General features: G+C 43.0%; 1 protein-coding gene across 5 annotated transcripts in view; it reads right to left on the bottom strand.

Annotated features, from left to right (window-relative positions):
- Nucleotides 1-593: 593 nt before the first annotated feature.
- The window catches only part of STK11IP (serine/threonine kinase 11 interacting protein), a 37,695-nt gene continuing 16,081 nt past the window's right edge, over nucleotides 594-22,207 (bottom strand). For all 5 annotated transcript variants that reach the window (XM_054971809.1, XM_054971812.1, XM_054971808.1 and 2 more), the window contains exons 11-25: nucleotides 21,405-21,446; nucleotides 20,983-21,150; nucleotides 20,458-20,539; nucleotides 20,013-20,351; nucleotides 18,061-18,251; nucleotides 12,303-12,413; nucleotides 11,950-12,124; nucleotides 8,773-9,189; nucleotides 5,207-5,316; nucleotides 3,827-3,924; nucleotides 3,253-3,431; nucleotides 2,663-2,747; nucleotides 2,379-2,464; nucleotides 2,034-2,263; nucleotides 594-1,478 (exon numbers count right to left, since the gene is read on the bottom strand). In XM_054971809.1, coding sequence (XP_054827784.1) covers nucleotides 1,338-1,478; nucleotides 2,034-2,263; nucleotides 2,379-2,464; nucleotides 2,663-2,747; nucleotides 3,253-3,431; nucleotides 3,827-3,924; nucleotides 5,207-5,316; nucleotides 8,773-9,189; nucleotides 11,950-12,124; nucleotides 12,303-12,413; nucleotides 18,061-18,251; nucleotides 20,013-20,351; nucleotides 20,458-20,539; nucleotides 20,983-21,150; nucleotides 21,405-21,446 — 2,454 coding nt within the window. In that variant the 3' untranslated portion in view covers nucleotides 594-1,337. The remainder of the gene's footprint in view (nucleotides 1,479-2,033; nucleotides 2,264-2,378; nucleotides 2,465-2,662; nucleotides 2,748-3,252; nucleotides 3,432-3,826; nucleotides 3,925-5,206; nucleotides 5,317-8,772; nucleotides 9,190-11,949; nucleotides 12,125-12,302; nucleotides 12,414-18,060; nucleotides 18,252-20,012; nucleotides 20,352-20,457; nucleotides 20,540-20,982; nucleotides 21,151-21,404; nucleotides 21,447-22,207) is intronic.

Genomic DNA, 22,207 nt, shown 5'->3' with positions numbered 1-22,207 from the left:
TAAAGGAATAAGAAAGAAACTCAAGGTATAGGTTTCTGGAATAGTCCTGCAAGAGTAAGAAGAAACATACGAGGGCCATATTAAATAAAGGTGTGCACAAGCTAGGAGCTTTGCAGTTAAGTACAAGAAAAGTTAACCAGTGTTTCTGTATGAAAAGACATGAAGCAAAGAGTTACAGCAGAATTATACTTCAGGAAGATGCTTCCAGTTGCAAAACTGGAGAAGAGAAACTGAAGAAAGTGTACTTCCTTTGGAAATAGAGAACTCTCATTGTATCAGGTGTCCTGGATGCAATCTAGGGAATCAGAAGAGAGGGGTCTGGATTAGGTAATCTGAGAGGGACATGAGGATCAGTACAGGAGCCTCAACTACTGAAAACTACTGCTTCATTGGGTTCAACACTACCTACAAAACCGCAACCTTGCCTCAGTCCACCTACCTCTGACCTCTAACTCAGACAACTGCAACTTTAAGACCACCATGTAAACATTAAGACTTGTGTAGAAAATGTTTAGTGTTAGACAAGAGAAGCAGCAATTGAATACAAAATTTCAACCATGTTGAAACCACAAAATTTCACACTCAAGACTAAGGAAATTAATAAATATGACCGCTTTTATTGAAAATTAAAAGTCTCATAGTTAAAACTTTTCCAACTCAGGCAGATTATGGCTTCCAGTGACCCATACCGAAGTACCTCTGCACCCAGAGACTCTTGATCACCTTGCTCCAATAGTTAAAGGCAACCCTTTCAATGGGTTTGCCAATATATGCAGTCCCTGACCAGTCTAGCCAGTGAGTTCTCCATATTACAAAGGGACGTTCAGAAACAGTTTTGTGGATCCGCCCTGAAAACACCAAGCATTCACAAGTCCCCCTTTAGCCAAGCCAGCACATTCAGTGCTATGCACAATCCAGAACTGGTCTAGCTAGTTGGCACAACCTGTTCTAAGATCCCCAGCAACTGCTACTGAACAGAAAGTGACAAGTGCACAGAAAGTCGCTTAGGAAGTGACCCAAGGGTGGCATTTTGGTCTTTTAGTGCAACAAGAAATAGTTTGTGGGCAGACTGGTTAGCTCACCTCCTGCCAAATAGGAAGTCACCTACAAAGCCACTGAAAGGCCTTACAGCACAAATATTAAACTTGCCAAGTCTCTGCTGCCAAAACAATGAGATTGGAGGCAAGCTGGCCACCCATAGTTATGCAACATTGCTGCTGTCTGGAATCTGGCAAAGTTTAAAACAGTAGATCACAGTAGAATTCAGGATGCAGCTCAAGAAGTGTCCTTCCAATTCAACAGAGAGAAATATAACAGTCCTCTATATTCTCCCTCGTTCACTCCAGCACCTCAAACACTGTCTTGTTGAGAGCAATTGAAAACATTTCTTCCCAGGGAACACGCAGCCACTCCACCAGCTCAGCCAGTAGATCTGGACATTCTGTGCGCAAGTGCCAAGTACTCTCCACCTTTAGGACCTGCAAAGGAAGACAGCAGAGCGCACAATGTGAGACTCTGTACTCTACTCATACTGCAGTTCTCAGCATTGGAGTTGTGGGATCATTAGACACCATACTCTTGAAGATTCCCTAGATATGCTCCCTGCCCATCTGGAATTGTGGTTTCATTCAGGGACAGGTCTTGGCGGTGTCCAAGAACGTAAGATTTAGCTAAAGGCTCTGAAGCTGTCCCCAGAAGCACTTTCCCAGCACCCTTTCCCAGTACTCTCCACCTTTAGGACCTGCAAAGGAAGACAGCAGAGCGCACAATGTGAGACTCTGTACTCTACTCATACTGCAGTTCTCAGCATTGGAGTTGTGGGATCATTAGACACCATACTCTTGAAGATTCCCTAGATATGCTCCCTGCCCATCTGGAATTGTGGTTTCATTCAGGGACAGGTCTTGGCGGTGTCCAAGAACGTAAGATTTAGCTAAAGGCTCTGAAGCTGTCCCCAGAAGCACTTTCCCAGCACCCTCTCACATAAGGGTTCAAAAACCTAAGTGGATTTTTTTTTTTACACCATTAATTACTTCATCATAAAGCTGCAGCTTCATGTCACAAGGGGAGAAGCGATAAAGTATAACACCACTGATGCTGCTGATTGGCTGACTCTCTTTCAGCTGGAAGCTATTCTTCGGCAGCTTCTCATCACCATCCTCTGCACCAGAGGAGATTGGGACTTGGTGCCTCTGGTGATCTTCTTCCACCAAGAAGAGATTGCTATGGGTGCTGAGCAATGTCACAGGAAAGGCAGATGCTCCTAAAAAGAGAGAGAATTGTGGAGACTATTGGTGAACTTAGACCAAGACCCCCATTTCTTGTTGCACCTGGACAGACAGGCAGCTGCATGAGAAGCAGACCCACAGGCCCCATACCTTGGATGAGATATGCCAAGAGGTAGAAAAAGGGCTTGGCTGAGCCACCTCCAGCTTCTTTTGCTAGATCTTTGTCAAGCAGTACCCTAAGACACAAACACAAATAACTGGGGTGAGAATGCAAGACAATTTCATCTTCAGCTGCTGCTCCCATCCAGTTCCTTTCTCCTGCATAGCTAGAACTTGCAACTTCATATCTTAATTGTGCCCATAGCTACTGTAACTTTTATCCTCCTGGGCACCTATCATACTCAGTATAAAGAGCAACCGGTTTCAGTTCTTACCATAGTGGATGATGCGGATTCATTTCTACGACAGTAACCTCTGGGATTTCTCTCCGGTTCTTGGATGGCAATTCCTGCATGAGATCTGGATGGGGCATTGAGGGATAATACTATGTAACTGATACACATCTGCTTCCAGGTAATATTGTCAGTGTAGGGACTGTTAGCAAGCAGACGCTACTAAGAACTGCACTGTACAGTGCAAATGAGAAGGATCTTCCTTACAAAAGTCCCACAGCAGCCAAGACACAAGGGATAAAATCAGGTATAGAGTAGATTGGCATTTCTAGAGTTTATCTCAGCAAAGGCTGAAAGCCAGTAAAGCAAATCAAAATAGGAAAAGTTCCATGCCTAAGTAGGATGATGCTGTGATACTTACCTTTTGGTAAATAGATTCAAGGCTAAACTAACAGCAGGGCCACCCACTAGATTCTTGATCAGTTATTTTTTTTTTGCTTCCCACTTCATGGGAACCAGAATAAAAGCTCAAACCCTCTGCTCCCCCTTACATCTGCTAACACATGCATCCCCATCAACACCGCCCCTGCAGAAGCATTCACACATTTAGATGCCCCAATGCCCCTCCTTACATGTCAAGCACTGCAGGAATCTTCTACAGCGGTTCTCATTGCGAAGCAGCAAAGTGTAGGAGGCACATGGATTCACAAACTCAATATGCAAGCTCTGGTGGCACAGCCCTACCTCCAAGGCAGAGATATCAGAGAGGCTGTGGCAGTCACTCTTCTTCAGCCAATCGGATGGCTGCCCCCTAGCACAGACAAGCCAAATGCGAGTCAGTGCATATAAGAGAAACACCCGCATAACTCAACAGGATACAAGGGGAGATGAGAACACAAGATACTATGTCTGGCAAAGACTAGCACTGAGACAGGGCAAGAGCATTCTTGAATCAAGAGCAGAGGTTGGGAGAGGCCACAGCTCAAATGGGGAACACATTCTTTGCAAACACAAGGTCCCAAGTAATAGGTGCTAGGAAAGATCTTTGCTCAAACCCATGGAAAGCCACTGCTAGTAAACAGCAGGCAAGGTGGACAAATGGTGTGACTAAAGTAGCTTCCTAAGTTTAAGCTTTAAGCAGATCAAGGGAATGTCAACTCAAGAAACTGAACACAAATAATGCCACACTAGAAGGACACTTTTCACCTGATCTCTCCCTTGACCTCCAACAAATGGAGCTGGACATCTGAAGCCACTAGGAGTGCAAGGAACTCCCCAGGATGGCCATCCTTCACTACAGCCACCTAGGTAGAGCAGAGGAAAGCATAAGCAATTATCCAGTACTGAAACTTTAAGAGCATCACCTACGTCACACCATGAGAAGTCAACAATACAGGTGGGGGACCTGCAAAGACTTGCAGAGGGCATCTCATTTTCCCATCCCTCCACCATGTCCTCTTTCCCTTCCTTGGCTCTCTATAGCCTCTCCCTTTTTTCCTGCTTCCTTTTCTCCTTTCCACCCACCTTTGTCTGCCCCCATTTTCTCCTTTTCCCCTCCCTGGGCAGCCTCTCTCTCTTAAAAAAAATATATTATTATTATTTTTTCAGATAAGAGAGAAAACATATAAAAGGAGCAATAAAGTTTTCAGTACAGTTCCAGTAGGCTTGCTTAACACAATACTATAATTCTCCAAGGCTTCGAATTAATCTCAATAAAATTTATAACTGTAAGTGGGCAGTTATGACCCAGTTGCATGGTGCCAGCTGAGCACAGTGGGGAACCTGCAAGGACTTGCGGGGGGGGGGGGGGTATCTCACTTTCTTCTTGATGCCCTTCCCCTCCTCATCCTTCCCTACATCATTCTCTCTTTCAAACACACTACACAACTTAACTTTCATCTGCCCTCCATCTTCATCTGCTTCCCATCTTAATGTATAATTATTTCATTTAAATACGGCTTTTCTCCACAATAGGGACCCACTTACATAATTCTCCTTGCTTCCACATTATCCTTACAACAACCTTGAGAGGTAGTTAGGCTGTGAATGTGTGACTGGATCAAAGTCACCCAGTGAACTTCCAAAGCAGAGCAGTGATTTGAACCTGCATCTCCCAAATCCTATTCCGAAACTAACTCCACTGGAGTTTTTGTGGGGAGGAGGCTGCTGCTGAGCAGTAGCAACAGCCAGATCTGGGTGATTCGTGCAGTATTAAGTCACCCAGTGGTTGCTTCTGGCCCTAGTCCTGGAAAGGGTCTTGCCCCCTCCCCCTGCTGTTTACTGACAGAAATCAAGCCTGGAAAACTAGCTAAATTGTTACAACCGCCTGGCAACAGCCCCTGAGTATCTGGTTAAAGTTATCAGTGATCCTTTTCCATTTGGGGTTTTTGTTTGTACCCATGTATTTTTTAGATTTCAGATTTTTCTGCAAACCTGGGTCATTTTTTAGATGTATAAGAAATTTTGTCTTGTCTGTTCATGGCTCCAATCTTCAGATTTAAGGACTCTCAGATCAGGGCCATTTGGTTATTAGTATATAAGATAGTCTCATCCAATATGAATCATGCTGAGAGATTTTTTTCATACCTTTAGGTAACACTTGAACTCTTCTGACTTATCAAAGATTTCCATGTCCAAATACAGCTTGAGACGATGGTCCACATAACAGAAGTCCCGCATGGTCATACTGTTTGAGGCTACAAGGTGATAAGTAACAGTCACTGAATGGCTAGAGCAGTAAGAGGAGCAGACATCAGCCTGCAACTTGACCATCTATATATCGGTGTCAATCCAGCTGCCCAGAGTCTCTTGCAGTCACACCTGAAACTTAAAGCAGGGCTTAGAATCCCTCCCAATACAAATCCTTTGAACTAATACAAAGTTAGATTTAGACCAAGACCCTTTCAGCTTTAACACCAGAATTCTCCCTGGAGTGTGCCTGCCTTCTAATGCTGTACAAGGCCAGAAGGAATAATGTCACCATGAGCCTCTATTATTCAGAAGGATGTCAAAGTGCTGCTGCCCGAACAGCTCAAACAGAACTCTTCCTTCCAAGCAATGCCTCAGGATGTTCATATGCTCATCCAATCACATATCATGCAGTTCAGTAACGGAGACTGCCAGAGATACCTCAAAATACTATTTGAAACCATTTATCTTGGCTAAATCTGAGGATCCTTAAATCTGGAGTTTAGAGCTGTGAACAGATGAGAGATCATTCTGCCTTAGGTTTGCAGAAAAATCTGCAACCTACAAAAATACACATGGGGGGCGGTTTTAAAAACTCTAAATTATAAGAGGATGCCTGTAGCTTTAAGAAACAGATGCCCTCAGGAGCCATTGCTAGACAATCATGAACAGTATTGACAAGCCTTGGTTTTTGTCAAAAGGTGGGGGGGAGGGGCTTTTTCCAGGACTGTTTTGACCTTTGAGTGAGGACTCAAGAGGTCAGGCCTGATAACACCACCAGATGACTTGCTATCACCTGACTTGCACAACTCACTCAGGCGCACCTGCTTGCTACTCTTCAACAGCAGCTACCTCACAAAAGCCAGTATGGTGTAGTGGTTAGAATTTTGGACTAGGAGACCCAGGTTTGAGGATAAAATGGAGAACAATGTAAGATGCTTCGGGCCTCCACTGGGGAGTAAGGCAGGATATAATAAAGTAAATCAATAATAAATATAGTTTAAAATGGGGTGGACAAATAAAAGGTAAGTTGGTTGATAGGTGCGAAGGAGAAGCAGTGAAAGGTGAGGATATGGAGGTTGCCAGGACAAGGGAAAGGAGAAATAATTTGGGGAAGGGGATACAGGGGAATGTGAGGTGCCTCCCTGCAAGTCTTTGCCCATGCCCTGCCATGTGACTGGGCTTCATTCGATAGCTATAACCATGTAACTGGGCAATTGTGGGAGGGATAGAGATAGGTTGGCTGGTGGGTAGGGTTGAGAGAAGGAAACAGGAAAGGGGGAGAGGCTATGGGGTCTTTCAGAGAAGGGAAAGAGGAAATCGTGGGGCAGGAAAAACAAGATACTACCACACAAGTCTTGTAGGTCTCCCCATTTTTATGGCTAAAATAAAGAGCCTCACGACAAGTTAACTCTTCTACATCTGGACTAAGAAAAAGGACAAAAAAATCTTACTTTCAAAAGTTCATAGATTAACACAACATTCTCCCTTTTGTAGAAGTGATTTAAGTACAGAACTCAAGTCACTCTGAGGATCACTTCTATACATTCACTCAAGGGGACTGCACTGCTATATAAGCCGTGGAAAGCATCTGTTACATTTTTAACCCTTGTCTTCTTGCATTCTATGGCAAGAGTCTTCAAACTTAGGTGTCAGGGCTCTCGCATGGGATGTGGGGTCTCAACTACTCCACTCCATTTGGAAGAAGCACAGTTCCTGCTTCACATCCTGCTTCACAATGAGAGGAACAGCAGATGGCATGACAAGGTCATTCAATAGTAGAGAGGATCCCGTGTGGCTCTGCCCCTTGGCTTGTTCCTCACTACGATTTACTTCTTGGTGCTTGTGTTTCCTGATCCTGTCTGTTGGTCTGCTGCCCACAGCCCTGGGGCCTCGACACCAGCGAAGTCACGCCCCCCGGGCTGCCCCCTTCTTCCTTCACATGATTCTGATGTCATGGTGCTTGCAGCAAAGTGGGCCCCTGGGTCTGGAAAGGATGCAGACCATTGCTCTAGTACACGCCACCCAATTTTTCTACTCAATGTGCTTTTACTCCTTATTAGTGGACACTTTTCTTTGTATCACTCTCATTTCACTGGTGTCTTTGCCACGCCATCTGTTGCCCCTTTTTTCTTCCTTCATCCCCCATGCTTCATTTTTTCCCTCTCACTTTCTTTTCCCTTGTCCTCCTAGGCTACAGATCAGCAGGAGACAAAAATGTAATCAATTTATTCTTCTAATAGTTCCAGCTTTTCCACACGTGTGACAGAAAACTCAGTTTCTCACAGTGATAAACAGAATGGTAGCTAGACCTGGCTCTGGTTGTCAATATGATAGATTTGTGCCATTATGTATTTTTTTGGTGTGTGTAGAAAAATAATGTATCAGCTGTTCCTGAGGGAATCTGGAACTCCCTGTGCAGCACACCTAGCTGGTAGACAAAAGGTAACTAGGAGGTGGCCGTCTTAGAGAGGTCTCAGTACAGCAGCATCTAGGCTGCAGTGGTGCAACGGTTTGCATCTCAGAGCAAGACCCAGTTCCAAAATCTCCATGTCAAGTTTACTGGTTGAGTTCGGGTTGGTTACATCTCAGCCCAACCTGCCTCAGAATAGTTGTGAATATGAAGAACCATGTAGGCCAGTCTCAACTCATCGAAGGGCTGAGATCTGAAACAGTGTTTAATATTTCCAGTTTACAATCTAAGCAGAAGATGGACACCGAACATAATACCAGAATTTTCACGGCCACTGTTGATGGGCCTGTGCAGGCCACAGTTATTTCTACATAGTAGTAGTAATGTGAGGAATATGCAACAAACACAGGTTGAAGAATTCTTCCAAGAGGCTGCAAATACTCAAGTATGTCTCCTTTTTACACAGGACTGAGCTAAAGCAGGATTCTTTCAGTTGCTGTTACCTCCTTTTGGCACCATCAATGCACATGCAGCCACTATATTAACTCCTTTAATAGGCTTTTACACTTAAGAGCATCCGACTAGGATTTGGGAGAACCAGGTTCAAATCCCCGCTCTGATATGGAAGCTTGCTGGGTGACCTTGAGCCAGTCACACTCATGCAGCCTAACGTTCCTCACAGGGTTATGATGAGAATAAAATGGAAGACAGGAGAATAATATAATATAAACCACCCTAGATCACCTTTGGGGAGAATGGCGAGATACAAATGAAATATATAAACAGGTGCTTAAAAGTAATAATTATACAATTCCCTTAATCATCAGCTGGTGGTACTCTTGCTTTACAGCTCTCACAAAACAATGTTCCCTTTACAGAAAAAGTAGGCTTGGTAGTCAGAAGCAGGATTACAGAAGTGCGTTGTGTGTCCCTGGGCAGAGTATGCTATTTCTCTAATGTTTCCCTGGTGTATATTATATACATGATTCCATTTTAGCTCTCCCCACTGCCTCACAGACCACTTCAGCTGTAATTGCAAAAAGCTACTCACGGGGGCTGATGTTCCAGTGCTCCTCATACTCCGAGCTCAAGGAAAGCTGAGAAGGGGTAGTCCTCTGAGAGGCCCCATAGCGATAGCTCCCCATCAGGCTCCCACCATTGGTGTCCGTTTGGCTAAGAGAAGAGCAGTGGCCCAAATCTCTCTTGCTGCCATCAGAGCTGCGGGAACTGGAATGCACAGCACTGCCATGGTCACCACTCAGCTCTTGAGTATGGGTGCTTGAGCTGGTTCCGATCTCAGAGTTCTCTTCACCAATATAGAACTTCCCTGAAGTTGCCTCCTGCTGGCTTTCACCAAGACATTCTGGAGGGGGCAGTGGTGTGCTAGAGCGCCTCTCGGATGGTAGGATGACCACATGGTCGCTAGAGCAACTGGGGCAGATTATGGGCTCACTGAAAGCAGTAGTACCTGACAACAGAGGAGGAAAAGATAATAAGCACAACCCAAAGAAACTCAAGCACTAGATGTCCTGCCAGGACCCTAAGTCTAATGGAGTAATCAAGTTCAGTGAGTCACTTCTTCCTTAAGAGGATTTCCATGCTCATGTGCAGTCCCTAGTCTCAAGCATTCTCATGAATGGGTGACATCCAAGTGTCTTACGAAAACCCTTACCAACAGAAAGTCAGCTCAATGTCAAGGTATCCAAAAAGAAAGAGGAAGCCGCATAAATCAGAGACAATGACTAATGGTGAATAGACGCTGTGTCATCAGCATACTGGTGACAAATCTCCATTTCTGTTTTCACCATATCCAAGCAAGGTGATGGCATCTTTGCATGAAAATCTGAGATTAGAGATGGAATGGATGAGGATGATTTAACCCCAACTCAGTCCAAATGCAAATGCTCAAGACAGTGGGGGCTTCAGTAGAACAGTAAGGGAAATGCCTCTTGCATTTTGTGGCATTAAGTCTTGGGTTGAGGCTTGGGGGTATTCTTACACTGTTACTGTGGCTTGGAGTGCTTTCATCAGATTCAGCAATACACCAGCTGTGCCCTCTACTGGAAGACTGAGACCTAAACACTTATTCAGGCTTCAGTGACTTCTGGATTAGATTACTGTAATGCACTCTATGCAGGACTTCCCTTTAGACATGAGGGAAACTTAAAAAATCATCACAGCATTCTGCACTAGCTGCACAGGTGAGAATCAGCATACCCATATTACACTTATTTTGAGACGCTGGTACTGGCTACTAGTTTGCTTCTGGGCCCAATTCAAGATTCTTGTTTTAACCTTTAACCTGATCATTTCAGACAATACATCTCCCATCATATAAATATCCCCCAGCATACTGTCATTAATGAGGATTTAAGTTCCATCCTATGGGAAGACTACAATGGCCACCACAAAAGACAGGTAGGGAGAAAGCCATATCAAACAATTATCTCTGGGGTTGTTGTGACCTTTTCATTGCATCTCTAGGGATTATATTATACTGAACAATCTGGACAAATGGTTGTTGGGGGTTTTCCGGGCTGTCTTGCCGTGGTCTTGGCATTGTAGTTCCTGACGTTTCGCCAGCAGCTGTGGCTGGCATCTTCAGAGGTGTAGCACCAAAAGACTTTTGGTGCTACACCTCTGAAGATGCCAGCCACAGCTGCTGGCGAAACGTCAGGAACTACAATGCCAAGACCACGGCAAGACAGCCCGGAAAACCCCCAACAACCATCGTTCTCCGGCCGTGAAAGCCTTCGACAATAAATCTGGACAAACTTTTTCAGAATAAGATATAAAGTAATTCAAACATTAGACAGGGTAGGATACACAGAGTATAAACACAAGGCAATAAGTTATCCAAGGCATGTGTAACATTAACTTTGATAATTGGTGCATTAACACATTTATTTAGAAAAAAATTAGGGTGCTTGTGCAGGAACTTGCCAAAAACATCTTATGAAATAAAAACAAAAACACAAAAGCATTAAAAGTTACCAATTAAAATCTGGCATTAGGAAAAAACTAAGCATAGCATAAAAACAGGCCATAGACAGCTTAAGAGTTGATAGATTAAGATAGTTTTAAAAAATTAACCCCTTAACTAAAAGCCCAGGCATCTAAAAGAGCAACATAGGAGCCTCAAGGGGGAGAGCATTCCATAAACAAGGGTCACGACTGAAAGAGACTCATCTCTGGTTGCCACCCACCACACCTTTAAAGGTGGGGGCAGACCATCAGGGCTTGTGAGACAGATCTCAACGGACAGGCTGGATATGGAAAGAGGTGGTCCTTCGAGTACTTTGGCCCCAAGCCATTTAGAGCTTTGAAGGCAAGAACCTGCACTCTGAATTGTGCCCAGAAACAAGTGAGCAACCAATGCAGACCTTACTGTACTGGTATTATAAGATCCCTGTATCTTGCTTCATGACAATAGCCTGGCTGCTGCATTTTGAATGAGTTGAAGTTTCCAGATTGTTTTCAAAGTTGTCCTATGCAAAGTCCATTACAGTAATCCAACCAAGATGTAATCATAACCTAGATCATTGTGGCTAGATCACGCTTTTAGAGGAATGGCTGTAGCAGGCATACTAGGAAAAGATGATAAAAGGTGCTACGTGCCACAGAGAAGTTCTGACCTTCCCACTATAGGTTAGGATCCAGCAGAACCCCAAAGCTATGAACCTGTTCCTTAAAAGGGAGCACAACCCCTCCGGGACTGGCTGTCTCCTTCATGTTCTTAATTCCAAAAACATGCAAATGAATCTTTAATGCACCCCAGGAAGGAAAGGCAAGTGGAACATTCAATTAACCTGACTTTTAAAGGTTCTAAAGTCTCTGGAGATTCAGAAAAAGCTGTGATAAGGAAGACCCAACAGGCAACAAGTCTAACAACACATTTTGGATATCTGTTATTCACTCGAAAAGGGAATTCAAATGGTCAGAAACTGAAATAATTAACTGGGCTCTTGTCCACAATCTTACCTTCCTTTCTAAAGCCTTAAAGAATTGCAGTAGCCCTACTAACTAGGTCAGGATTCTCACTTTACAGTCAGGGAGCAGAGAGTAAAAAGTGGAAAGATGATCCAAAGCTGGCAAGGGTTAGAAAGCAAGTTTACTAACCAGTCTTCAGCAAACTTAACCAGTAAATTACCCAGATCCCAAACCCCATTTCTGTATCACAAAAAATGAAGCCACATCAGGCCAAGATGTTTACTAACACCACACATACCTTGTTCAGAGAATGCTGGAGTCTCTTCAGCAGGACCTGGATTCTGCAGTGAGAGCAAGCATGCAGCAAACTCCCGTGTGCATTTCAGGCACTGGAGCTTTGGACCGCCCTCTGCCTGGCCTTCATCTTTCTTCCCATTTCCTTCCATGGGGGGTTTCAACACTTGCATCAATTCCTGTGAAGGTCAGCAAAGAACATGAAGAAGGGGATGGTGGGGGGAGAGAATGCAATGGACCCAGATTTGCAGGGCTCAGACTGCCCAAGTAACAGTACAGCACTTCATTTTGGAATGATAAGGCCCTGTATGAACACCCTGTATTACAGTGTAACCAAGTGCTGAGCATCCCCCTCACCTGTACACAACGCTCAGGGTGATCATCCAACACTATATATCGACGCTTCTGACGGTCCTTGCAGATGTAGTTGAAATGCAGTGTGAGAACAGGAAACACACGCTCCAGGTCCTGTCAAAAATAGATGGGATTCTGATGAGAGCAACCTACAAGTTGAACATGAAACTTCTTTTCCCTTAAATGGTCTCTTCAATCCTTCCTGCAAAAATTCTTAAATTATGTGACTTACATACTTTATGCAGATTCAGGAGTTAGCATAATTCTTTTCCTGTCAGTCACACAAATAAGTAGCTAAAGGGAGTACTTAATCTCTGCCCCAACTACTGGAAGTCCTGCTTATCAGCTTCCCCTTTGGAGAACTCACCAAGCCCTGCAAACACAATTTCAAGCCCATCCTCACATTATATAACAGCTAGCAATTTCTTCCAACTGCCAAAAACCTCTCAAAATTTGGAATTCTGTGTGCCCACTGGAAGACATGATACTTTTGTGGCAGAGCCTAATCGCTGAATGCAAACAGTTCTTCTGCAAGGACATGGCGACCACAGACAACTCACTAGGTCTAAAGTACAACCATGGTGTAAAGATGTGGACAGAACAGCCTCCTACTACACAGAACATCAGCAAAATTAGCACACAGAGGAAGAGAAATCACTTTCATTGTGGTACAATGCTGCAGCAAAATATTCCCCTCTAGATTAATAGAAAATACTAGCCAGAACTAAGCATTTTATTTTCTATGTAGTGCTTTTAGCATGTGTCGTGAACCACGGGGCTTAGAAGCCATGGGTTCATTATAGCGTCCCCTGTTTTGCCAGGGTTTCAAGCCCCGTGACCACCTCAGAGCTTCTTTTGTATTTGGACTCCTGAAATAGGAACCATGTGCTTAATGGAAAATTTTCCTCTTGATAGTCCCTCTTTTTTTTTAAAAAAATATATTTTATTGTATTTATAATTTTTTTTCATAATAAACAGGGTATAAAGTACAACAACATACAATCAATAAACTTGTAAACTTTTTCGAATTGAAAGTAGCCACATTACATATCATATAGTCTCAGCCAACAAGTGGCAACCAATCAGTACCGGTCCAACAGTTGCCGGTACCGCAATCTGACTATATAAGAAAAAACTAAAAGGGGAAGAAAATTGTCACAATTCCGGTATCTAGGTCTCATTATGGTAAGAGTTAAATAAGTAACAGAATCCAGATGCATAATTGTATGGTGAATTGCTCTTTAACTTAGAGATAGGCCATAGAAAAGTAGAGGTCTTGTTTCACGTTGTTTGTCCATCTGTCCTCTTTTGTCAAGTATTCCAAAAGTGGAAGCCACTGTTCTAGAAAACAGGATTTATAATTTGGATTTTCCCTCTGTGCCAATTGTTCAGTGATCTTCTGCATGATGAAATGGTCCCAGATTCGAGATTTCCAGCTCTCAACTGAAAGGGCAGATTTTTGTTTCCATTGTGAAGCTATTGATAGTTTGGCCAGTGCCAAGAGTGAATAAATAAGATTCAGGCTATTAGGTGGGATCCCTGGGTCTTCCCAATAGTTTAATAATATTATTTCAGGAGCCTTTGGAATCGAATGCCCTGTTATAGCTTTGAGTTCTTTAATTATTTTGTCCCAGAATGAGCTAACATACTTGCAGCCCCACCAGCAATGCATGTATGTGCCAAGCTCTCCATATTGCTTCCAGCAGTTGGCCGACTGAGTCTGATTGATGTGGTGTAGCTTGACAGGGGTCATATGCCAGTGGGAAATCATTTTCAGAGTTAGCATTTTTATATTTACAATGTTTGTTTGAAAATTGTGTGATTTCCAAATCATATTCCATCTGTTATTTGAGGGATCAAAATTGCATTCCTTGGCCCACATTTTTTGATAGGACAAGATTTTATGCTTCTGTTTGTTTTCTAACAGAATTGCATAGATTTTAGATAATATGCCCCTCTGACTCTCTGTACTATCTTTTAGAATCATTTCAAAATGTGTTAGGGGTTTAGCCCGTGATTCTTTAATTTTTGGAGATTCAATGAGATGCTTGACCTGCATATATTCGAACCATGGGACGCGTGTTGTTGTATTACTTTCTAGCTGTACCTTATTTAAAAGCTTGCCTTTGTCCAGGGTATTAATTATTCGTGATTTGTTGTTAAGCCTCCACCATTTGTATGAGTGTAAATTAAAAGCAGGTAAGAACCAGTGTTGTCCCACAAAGGGCGATACCAAGGAGCATGTTTGTGTTAACTTATTTCTAAGAGTGTCCCAGATTTTTATAACGCTTAGCAAGAAAGGGCTGTTTCTTATGTTAGATGGACGTTCACAGAGTTTCTGTTCCATATACACTCATTTATATGTCTTCCTAGCAAGTAGCTTTGTTCTATGGCCTTTCAATCAGGCTCTAGCTTAGTATTAGCTATCACTACCAAATTTTTAAGGTGGGATGCTTCATAGTAGGTTTTAAGGTCTGGTAAATTTAATCCTCCCCTGTTACTAGTCCTTTTTAGTGTCTCCATGGGTATTCTAGCCTTTTTGTTATTCCATATGAATTTACTAATTTTGGATTGCCATTGGTCGAAGATTTTCCCTGGGATTGTAATGGGAAGTGCTCTGAACACAAAAAGAAATTTTGGGAAGATAAAAGATTTGATGAGGTTTACCCTTTCAATTAGAGAGAGCCCAAAATTCCCTAATAAAGAATTAATGGACTGATTGATTTCAGAGTAATTGATGGTCAGCAAATCGTTTAATTGGACAGGTATCTGAATTCCCAAATGTTTCCAGCTGTTTTTGACCCATTTATAATTATAATTTCTTTCTAGAAAATTAATTAAGTCCGGTTTTAGGGAAATTGGGTAGATTTCACTTTTGTTTCCATTAATAGTAAGGCCTGAGGGCGTTTGCAAATTCTCCCGTGATTTTTTCTAATTCATTAATTGAAGATACAGGATCGGATAGGTAGAGTGTCATGTCATCGGCAAACAAAGACAGCTTGTACTCCTTGCTGCTGATACTGATGCCTTTTATTTTGGGGGATTGTCTAATGTGATTTGCAAGTGGTTCAATTGCCAATGCAAAAAGGAGCAGGGAGAGCGGACACCCCTGCCTAGTGCCTCTGAGCAATTTGATTTTCTCTGATTTGTATCCATTAATTTTGATTTGAGTGAAGGGGCTAGCATATAGAGTATGGATTACCCTTAAAAATTTGTCTCCAAAATTCACGTTCCTTAATATCTCCTTGAGGTAAGGGATTTCCACGCGATCAAAGGCTTTTTCGACATCGAGTGCCAGTATGAGAGAATTTAGTTTATTCTGTTTTCCGAAATTGATGATATTCAAGGTCTTTCTAATATTATCCGTTAACTGCCTACTTGGTATGAATCCTGATTGGTCTACCTCTATGTATTTAGAAATAATTTTGTTTAGCCTAGCTGTTAGAATGGCTGTAAATATTTTCATATCTTGATTTAGTAATGTTATGGGTCTATACGAAGAAGGATTGGTGGCATCTTTGCCTGGTTTTAAAAGGATCACCATATTTGATTCTGTCCAGGAGGGTGGCATTTTCTCTTGCTCTAGAATTTTGTTGCAAATATTAGTAAGATAGGGGGCTAACTGAAAAGAAAATTTTTTATAGTATTCTGCAGGAAACCCATCATTGCCTGGGGATTTATTATTTTTTAAATTTTTAATTGTTTCCTGGGTTTCTTTAATCGAGATTTGTTGGTCTATTAATTGTTTATGTGCTTCAGATATAATTTTGTATGTCCCACTCTTTCCTAAATCGTCATGGATTGTTTTCAAATTTGGGGTTTCTGATGTATACAACTTTTTATAAAAATTGTGGAAAACTTTGATTATGGGTTTCGATTTTACTTGAAGTTGCCTGGTCTCATCACGTACGTGGTTTATTAGCCTTGTAGCCTTCTTTTTTCCCCACCTTCCATGAAAGAATTTTCAGACTTCTGGAGCTGTTTTGCCAATATTTTTGTTTTATAAAAATAAGGATTTTCTGGATGCCTGTAGTTTCCAGTGTTTCTAATTTTTTCCTTTCAACAGAGTGTTTTTTTTATAGATTTTCTTACCGCATTTTTTTTATGTGCCTGTTCTAAATGGGCTATTTTTTCCAATAATTCCATTTTTGACCTCTCTTTTCTTTTCTTATAGGCTGAGGCAATGGCAATACATTTGCCCCCAACTACTGCTTTCATTGCGTCCCAAACAATTTCATGAGAGACCTCATCATTTGAATTTTGCTTAGATTGTCCCTCTTGAAGGACTAGCCCTTCTCTTCCTGACTTGGATTTCCAGGGAAAATTCAGGATTGGCCCTTGCCAACCTGGAGGGAAAACTGGAATCCACCTTGAGGAAGGGGGCAGGAACCAGGAAACGCTCATAAAGCCAAGAGCTAAGTGTGTATTTTATGGACTTGCTCAACTAGGTAGTTGTTATGTATAGGAAAGTGTTTCCTCACGCAAGATTTGTTGATTAGATTCAGTTTGGACCAAGGGAATATAGCTGAATTGGGGACTAGTTCAAGGCAGCCATGGTAAGGACTGTTTTTTGGTCTGCTTTTCCTTTATTCTGTTAACCAAGGGGGATATTATCTGGAACAAAAGTTTAGCTCAACTGTTCATTGTTGTGGAAACTATTTGCTGCTCTATTCCGTTAAATACACTCCTTTGATAAATCTTTTAAAAACTCTGCCCGGGTTTTTGTGTCTCAGGCTAGTTGCCTCCCTCTTGTACAAGGAATTAATAGGAAGGGGTGAACCTGGGCCCTCTTCAATTTGTAGAAAAATCCCAAAACTTGGGTGGCAGCAAGTGCCGAGGGTTAACAGGCATGTGGAAGAGATGGGTGAGAAAGGGGAGAGGAGGGGGTGCAGCTTTCTTTGCTGCCCAGAAAGCTGCATCTCAGTTAGACCCCCCCCCCCTCATCCAAAACCTCACTACTTCCAGGACAGCATGTTTCAAATAATGGTGTGCACAATAAAGGATTACATAATGAGACCAGCAAAGTCACTCCCAAAACACAAAATCTTTAAAAAAAAAAAAACAACCACTGATGCCAAGGGTCATACTTTCCTGGGGAAATAATTGTGCTGTGTGGCAGCAGTACATGGTAGAACCTTTTTCTCAAGAGAATTATACAATGAGAGAAGGTCTAGAATCTCAGCGACTTTGGCTGATCCTTCCTGGAGCCAGATTTTCAGAAGGAGAGTGACAATAATGTCAACTCCAGCTTTATCTCTGAATACACCAATTGTAAAAATGCAGGCTTCTGCTCAATTATCTGTGGAGCAGCAGTAGTTTGGGAGAGCCAATGAGAGCAGCTGCTTCAACAACTCTGCTCGAAACAAAAAACTGCTGTGTGTCCTTTGATTATACTGACATCTGTGAAGAAGGGAAGAGCAGGAACAAGAGCAGTTAATCAGGCAGCAGACGAACAAGAAGTTTGGTTTACTTGGCAGCTCTTGCCTGGCAGAGCCTATGAATATGGTAGGAGTATGCAGATGTATTACAGCAAGGGGAGGTTAACAGTTTCCTTTACAGCAATGCCGCCCTGCCATCTAGTGCTCTGAACTGTACATCACTATACAGAATTAAGCATACATGTATAACTAGATGCCCCAAATCCCTTTCAAGAGGACGAGCCTTAACCAGCTGAGCAAAGATCATGCTCATGACACACCAGGCTCTATGGTGGTCAGATAACTAGATTTTTTTCTCCTCCTCAAAAGCCACTTCAGCTCACCAGTCTTCTCCACAGCATCTCCGATGTCTCTATTTTCTGCAGATTTTGAAGTTCTAGCCGGCGTACTACTTTGGCTGCTTTCAATTCCACCTCAATCACATGCCGAGCAGTAACCCGTAGGAAGATCCAGTCTGGTTCTGGGTCACAATCACCTTCTATCTGGCTTACCAACACTGGCTGGCAGAGGTCCGCTGTATGGATGAAGATAATTAGTTATTTGTTGCAACTTTCAGAATCCTGTTAACTCTAAAAGGCTGGGGGGGTGGGGGATGTTATCTAGCCTTCAAGGGTGAAAGCCCATGGAGTGGCAGGAGTAGTTAACAATAGCATACGACGTATGGAGATCACCATATGAAAGATGCAAAAAATTGCAAGGCAGGAGGAACATCTTGCTAGAATATGAAGCTAATGTTGAGATTAGGACATTGCATATTTCAACTGAAAGCTCAGTTCAGATCTGAATCCAGGTGAGTGGATCTGCATGAGATCTTCATTCTCAGTTTAACTCTCAGGATGGATATGAAGACACATGCAACTGAGGATAAAAGGAGGATGCAAGGAGGAAGCCTCGACTCCAAGTCACTGTCTAGTAAGGGGAGTAAACACGGAGCATGATCTATGGGCCTTGACAGCCATTATATACTCAAGGCTGCATTCTGTGGAAGAGGAACAGAGCTGGAAACAGTCAAACAAGTGAATTTCTAGTGACTTATTTAGTAGAATAGGACCAACCATAAGAGGATGCATCCACAGAGACAAAAAGGTATGGTGTGTGCGCGTGCGCGTGCACACACACACACACACACACACAGAGCAAGCCATGTTTTACTGCTTTGTGGACATCTGAACCAAGCCAAGTTGTTTGTACTGTAGGAGTTATTCAAGAGACAAATAAGATCAGACAAACAATCTGAGATCTTTTCTAAAAGTACTGTGTAGGCAAGAATAAGACACTGCTGTCTGTGAAGGACCCTTTTTTGCTTAGAATGGCATTCACTTTTCTATCAAGAAATGTTCTGATTTATGCAATCTTTAAACAATGTGCATGTCTGACCTTCAAAGATCACCATTGAGTTCTGTACCACAAAAGCCACATTTTCATGCAAAACATGATTTGTATGATTTGATTTAAGTTCCATGTTGTCTGGTTGTGTAGTTTTGCAACGTTTGTTTTGTCAGCGTCCACTAAGGAAGTGCTTATGAAGTGTATATGAGGCAGGGGAACTGGACTGCACTGCATGAAAGAGCCCAAGACAGGAAGCCCCATCAAGACTACCATGTAAGCACTAGTAAGTTTCAATTGAGGAGTGCTTAAAAGCCAGTTCTTTCAATAGGAGTAAATGTGCTGAAATCTGTGCCACGTTTTATCTCTGCTTGTGCTGCCGAACTATACCAAAGTTAGCAATTGCAAACTTCTTAGGGTCTGTCTATGGCTGTAGTTTAAGCCTATAACAGAACAGCCTACAAGTTCAGATTTTTTCTTCCTGTCATAAGGCCCTGACATTCACTAGTTTTTATATGAAAATGTTGAGTATAGCTTCATTGATGCCTGCAGGGTCAGCATGAATGTCTGACTTAGTGCTCCAGCCGCAGCCATGCAGAACCCCTAGGCTTGCTGCATAATGCATTAGTGAGCTGCCTGCACTATAAAGCATTGGTTTTAGAGGATTACTGAGCTTCCCATTCTGTCAGAAAACAATTTCTTTGGCAAAGTCACCGCTTAAGAACTGTGATGACTGAAATGTTTAGCTATAGGTGGGATTCCACAAGAACACCAGCAAGCGTTACAAGGTACATGAAGCAGAAAGCCGCAGAGGGATGGCACTAAAGCCCTTCCATTCCACCCAAGGTGGAGCCATATTTAAGCATGCAGTGCAACTTGATGCAGGCCATAAATATCCTAGCCTCGCATCTCATAGAAATTACACAGACCCAGGAGTTGCATAGTTTACCTTCTGGTTTTTCTTCCTCATCTCTCTCTTCTGTAGATGCCAAACAATCTGTTTCCACCACTGCTTTCACACTTTCCACCACGACTTCAGCATGTGGCAGCTCTGGTTCCTTTCCTTCCTCCGCTTCAGCTGTCTTCTGCTCCTGCAGTGGGCTCTTGTTTTGTTCAGAAACCTCAGCAGAACTGCCTAGAGAGTCTGTTGTGGGGCTACCAGAGGGTGTGCTGGGTCCTGCCTGTCCTTGCGCTTCTAGGTGCCGTCTATACTGGAGCCAGTGGGTACCAAAACGATCTCTGAAACTGTCCATGCGCTCCATCTCTTCCTGGTGCTGCCGAACTACACCTGTGGGGAAAGACAGACCCAGAAAATTGTAAACCGCTTCCAGAGCCCAAAAGCTCCACACACATTCCAAACCCACGTAACTGTCCCACAGTGATTCAGCTCTCACCTGCTGAGAGGGGTAGCGTTGTGTGTTCACGGTCTGTATCACTAGGCTCCGAGATGCTGGCCCTGCGCACTTTAACCTTCCCCTGAAGAAGAGCATAGGCTGTAAGCAAAAGCGACAGGTGGCTTCCACCATGACAGGGTTGAGTTATCATAACACCATCAACTTTCTTCATGCTTTTCAAGGAAAAGTCTTTTAGAAGCATTTGGTACTTTACTCCAAATTAACTTTTCCCCAGCAGAAACTACTATAACATGTAAAGGTTCTCCCTACAATGAGGTCTGTAAACTACTGTTTTTCCTTTGAAAAAGTGCTAGTAATTTTCAGGTGACTGCACAAGCTACATTACTATTAGACTCCACACCCTATATATTCATGGAAACTTTTTCTGACACAGTACTGTGAAAGTCTCGCCCTACTTGTTTAGCACAAGAACACACATCACAGAAGCCACCCCCTCTGCCCCACCCCCTCTCTGCCTCTCTACCCCAACCTCCTCCCCATCAGAATCCTGGACAGCAGGATCACCTTTGTTTTCTTCTGAGGTGGTATCCTGGCAGTTCTGCTTTCTCCAGACTGGCTATCACTTTGGTCTGCAGCACAAGAACTTTCCAGGGCACTGCGGTCTGTCAAGACCTTCTCTGATGCAGGAGTGTAGAGTGGCCGAACAACCATCTGATCCAGTTTGGAGAGATGCTGAAAGACAAAGGAGCCCAGGAAAGGTAAGATTGTCTATTCAAGGCCACCTCGTTACTCCCTCAAATCTCCTTTAAAGAGACCATTAAGGCAATTCTGTGTATTGCTGTACACACAGCCATCCCCTCAAGAGTGAAGCATCAAGCATTTTCATGAGTAATCCCTGGCCAGCCATTGTTCTGGGGAAGCCAGAGCCACCACACTCTGCACCTTCTTATCTCCCTGCCCATTCCCTGGAATGTTCCCCCACTCACCTGCAGGTCAGAGGCAGACAGCAACTCTCCATCAAGGAGGAACTGGAATGAGAGAACCAAATGCACTCAGGACACCAGCACTTCAGCTCTTTTCACCTCTCATCAGAAGGCTGTTTTCTGAGGTAAGACAACTCTCAGTTTTCCAGCACTCTGGCAATAGGTGAATGGGAAACAGGGTGTTTGGGCCTCAGACTACACCTCCAATACAAGGATAAGAAGAAACCAAGGACTATAAAGACAGACCCCCAACATTCAGAGAGCTTCCCTAAACATGCCCCAAAGCTTCCTTGCTTCTACCTTGCCTTACTACTTTATTGTTGTTTGAACAGGAAACCCAAATATATCAAACTGCTTTTTGAAACTGTTACAAGTGTAGGTAGCCACAACAGCCTGCGCCTGGAGAACCCTTATGCCTAAGCATCCCTAGGCATGTAGAATTACGTTTCAAAGGGTTTTTTCTTAATCCCCATTTTATGTGAACATAAAACTCCTGAATTCTGTCAGAAGCAATGACAAAGCAAGTAGGCACTCTTGACCAATTAGCTTGACAGAAAGGGCAGAGCATATACAGAGAAAATGGTTTGGGGAGAAGACTGTTGTTCCTTATGTTGCTCTTCTGAGAATTATGCTGTTTCAGTGTGATAGCCCTGCATTCTGAGACCATAACAAGAAAGTGTACTCTATGGCAGTTGACAGTATTACTGGACACTATCATGGAATATAACAGCTGTAGGGGAAGCTAGATCTAATGCCGAATGGCACCCAGGGATTAGGGCAAGAAGAGTCCTGTTTGACTGACTGAA

This window comes from Eublepharis macularius, chromosome 2 (assembly GCF_028583425.1).
Source record: "Eublepharis macularius isolate TG4126 chromosome 2, MPM_Emac_v1.0, whole genome shotgun sequence".
Taxonomy (NCBI): domain Eukaryota; kingdom Metazoa; phylum Chordata; class Lepidosauria; order Squamata; family Eublepharidae; genus Eublepharis; species Eublepharis macularius.
Note: the sequence above shows the minus strand (reverse complement) of the source record. Positions and strands in the feature narration are given on the sequence as shown.